This window comes from Myotis davidii, unplaced genomic scaffold (assembly GCF_000327345.1).
Source record: "Myotis davidii unplaced genomic scaffold, ASM32734v1 scaffold763, whole genome shotgun sequence".
NCBI classification, from domain to species: Eukaryota; Metazoa; Chordata; class Mammalia; order Chiroptera; family Vespertilionidae; genus Myotis; species Myotis davidii.
Genome location: NW_006294248.1, coordinates 1,185,044 through 1,187,723, shown reverse-complemented (window position 1 = coordinate 1,187,723; position 2,680 = coordinate 1,185,044). Strand labels below are relative to the sequence as shown.

The 2,680-nt window shown below is 37.1% G+C and overlaps 1 protein-coding gene across 1 annotated transcript in view; it reads left to right on the top strand.

Moving 5' to 3' along the window:
- The first annotated feature begins 2,304 nt into the window (after positions 1 to 2,304).
- The window catches only part of MYEF2 (myelin expression factor 2), a 37,893-nt gene continuing 37,517 nt past the window's right edge, over positions 2,305 to 2,680 (top strand). The window contains 3 exon segments of the mRNA XM_015566917.1: positions 2,305 to 2,352; positions 2,354 to 2,452; positions 2,454 to 2,554. Of these exon segments, the coding sequence (XP_015422403.1) occupies positions 2,305 to 2,352; positions 2,354 to 2,452; positions 2,454 to 2,554 (248 nt within the window).

The window sequence follows — 2,680 nt, the reverse complement described above, 5'->3', positions numbered from 1 at the left end:
CACCCTCCCTCTCCCTCCCTTCCTGTTATACACCCCTCCCACACACACACACAATGTACATGTACACATTTCAATTTGTAAGAAAAAAGCTAAGTGGTTATGTGAAGTTGTATTAACACATTTTATGCAATTACAAAGGGTTACATTTGTAACAGGAACTGTAAGAAGACAAAAACTAAAGCATTACTAAATTATTTTACAGCATGTATAATTGGACTTTAAAAAGTAGAGGGAGAAAGAAGAAAATACAGAAACAATGAAGAGCAATAGAATGTGAATAACTTTTTTATTTTTTTGTCAATTTAACTAAGTACAATATTAGTAGCAAAAGAGGGAGCAAAGATCAATCTCTAGAGCAGTCAGATGGAGGGGTAAGGATTAATCACTTTCTCTTCAGAAGCTGCCCCCAATTATCTTCATCTTTTAAGATCCAGCTCTTCCATGCAGCTCCCAGGGATGCCCATGTAGAAATCAGCCTCTGCTCTGTGGCTCTGTGTGCATGTATAGAAACAGGACTAAGGTACAATGAGTAAGGCATTTGTTTTAGGCACAATTTTTTTTTTAAATATATTTTATTGATTTTTTACAGAGAGGAAGGGAGAGAGACAGAGAGTCAGAAACATCGATGAGAGAGAAACATCGATCAGCTGCCTCCTGTACATTCCCCACCGGGGATGTGCCCGCAACCCAGGTACATGCCCTTGACTGGAATCGAACCCGGGACCTTTCAGTCTGCAGGCGGACGCTCTATCCACCGAACCAAACCGGTTTCGGCTAGGCACAAAATTTAAAAGGGGGTCAAAAGCTCAATAATAATGATATATATTTTAATGGAATATTTAACTATAACACTACAGCATGCAGGCTGGTCTCCTGTTTTTGTAAATATATTTTTTTAAACCTTTATTGTTGGAAGTATCACATAGGTTCTCCCCCCTACCCCCATTAACCTCTTCCAGCCCCCAATACATTTTTAATTATACTTTGCTTTTATCTTTATTATAGAACTCAAATAGTGCTTTTTATAAACATCCCCTCTCAACAGGCCCACACTTCTTTTTATATTCCTCATGCACCTACTACTCTGTTTCAAGCATAAAGGCCTCTTAAAAATATTAAATTAGATCTATTGAATGATTTTGCAAAAATATACTAGAGACTGCAGGATTAAGTTTTCATCATTAAATTCAACTATAGCAAAATAATAATTAGAGTAATGAATGTTTTGAAATACTTATAATTCAGTTCTTGGGAATATCACCTGACTTTTCTATGACTAAAACCTTGCTCAGCCTGGAGAGATAGGGACTTGTAACACTACTTTGCATTCACATAGCGCTTTATGCTTTCTTTTAATACTCACTTAATCTTGCAAGGTTAAGTATTACTATTCTTATTTATTGTGGAAAAATTGAAAAGGTAGGTGACTTGCCCAAGGAGTTTCAGGAAGAAAGTGGCAGAGCTCGCATTCTAACCCAGGTTTTCTGTGTCAAAATCCAATTCCTATCCTGGCTGGTGTTGCTCAGTTGGTCCCTTGCACTGAAAGGTTGCCAGTTGGATTCCCAGTCAGGGCACATGCCCAGGTTTTGGGTTCATCCCTGGTTAGGGTACATTCCCCCCGCCTCTCTAAAATCAATAATATATATATCAAATCCCATTCCCTTCTTCAAACACTGTCATAGGATTGACTGAAGAGAAACATTTTAATAGAGTAACTATAATAGAGTGTATTTTGTTTAAGAATCTCAGTAACACCTTCAGCAGCAGTATTTTAGCAAGTGTACTTAATGATTAAAATTGTTCTGATTTTTGTGTGTTTGATGACATAGATGAACTCTTCTAGCATAACATCAAATGTTGTGATTAAACACAGATACCTGAATACAGAAATGCCAAAGAACAGGGGGAAATTACGTAATACTTGAGTATATTTCTAACTACAACTTTACTATTAATGTGTGCAGTATTTTGCAAAGTATGTAAATTTTGTTTGCTTCTTCATGAAAAGAAGCATTTGAGAAATTCTTTGAACTTTTCAGCTGAAAAAGGTTATTTTAATGTGAAATTACTTAATAGGAGTTAATCTTAATGGATTTTTTTTATACTTAGGGGGAAAATCCATGACTGTATTTTAAAACTCCATAGGGTAATTAAATTTGGTGAAGAGTCTATAACTGCTTCAAATATAATTTTCATCAGCATATAATAAAGACATAACCAAAAATCAAAATATCTATTATTAGCCAATCTAGTAGATTTCTTATAAAAGGTATTGGTTCTCCTCATTGATTGTTTCCTAGAGAAATGAAAAACTTGCCTTCTTTTTATAAGCTGATAGCTGAGTTCCAAGGAAGGAAAGCCTTTGTCAAGAGCAACCAGAACTCACAAGAAATTCAAAGCCATTCATTTTGGTGAACTGCAACCAGTCATCAATTACTACATATTGAACCACTGGGTGCCTGGGCATTCAAGCGCCAAGTGACTTATTTGCATTATTCAAAGGATTTCCAAGGGAAGCCTGGAGATTTGCAGACGCCTTTAAAGATGCAAAGTGGTGTGTGCTTCTCTCCTTTAAACCGCTCCTACCTGAAAGGAACAGTCGGAATGGAACCGAGCTCCAGAGGTTTCTAACACCCTGAGCCGACCCGTCCGCACAGACCCCCGTTGGGTCGCGGGCGAG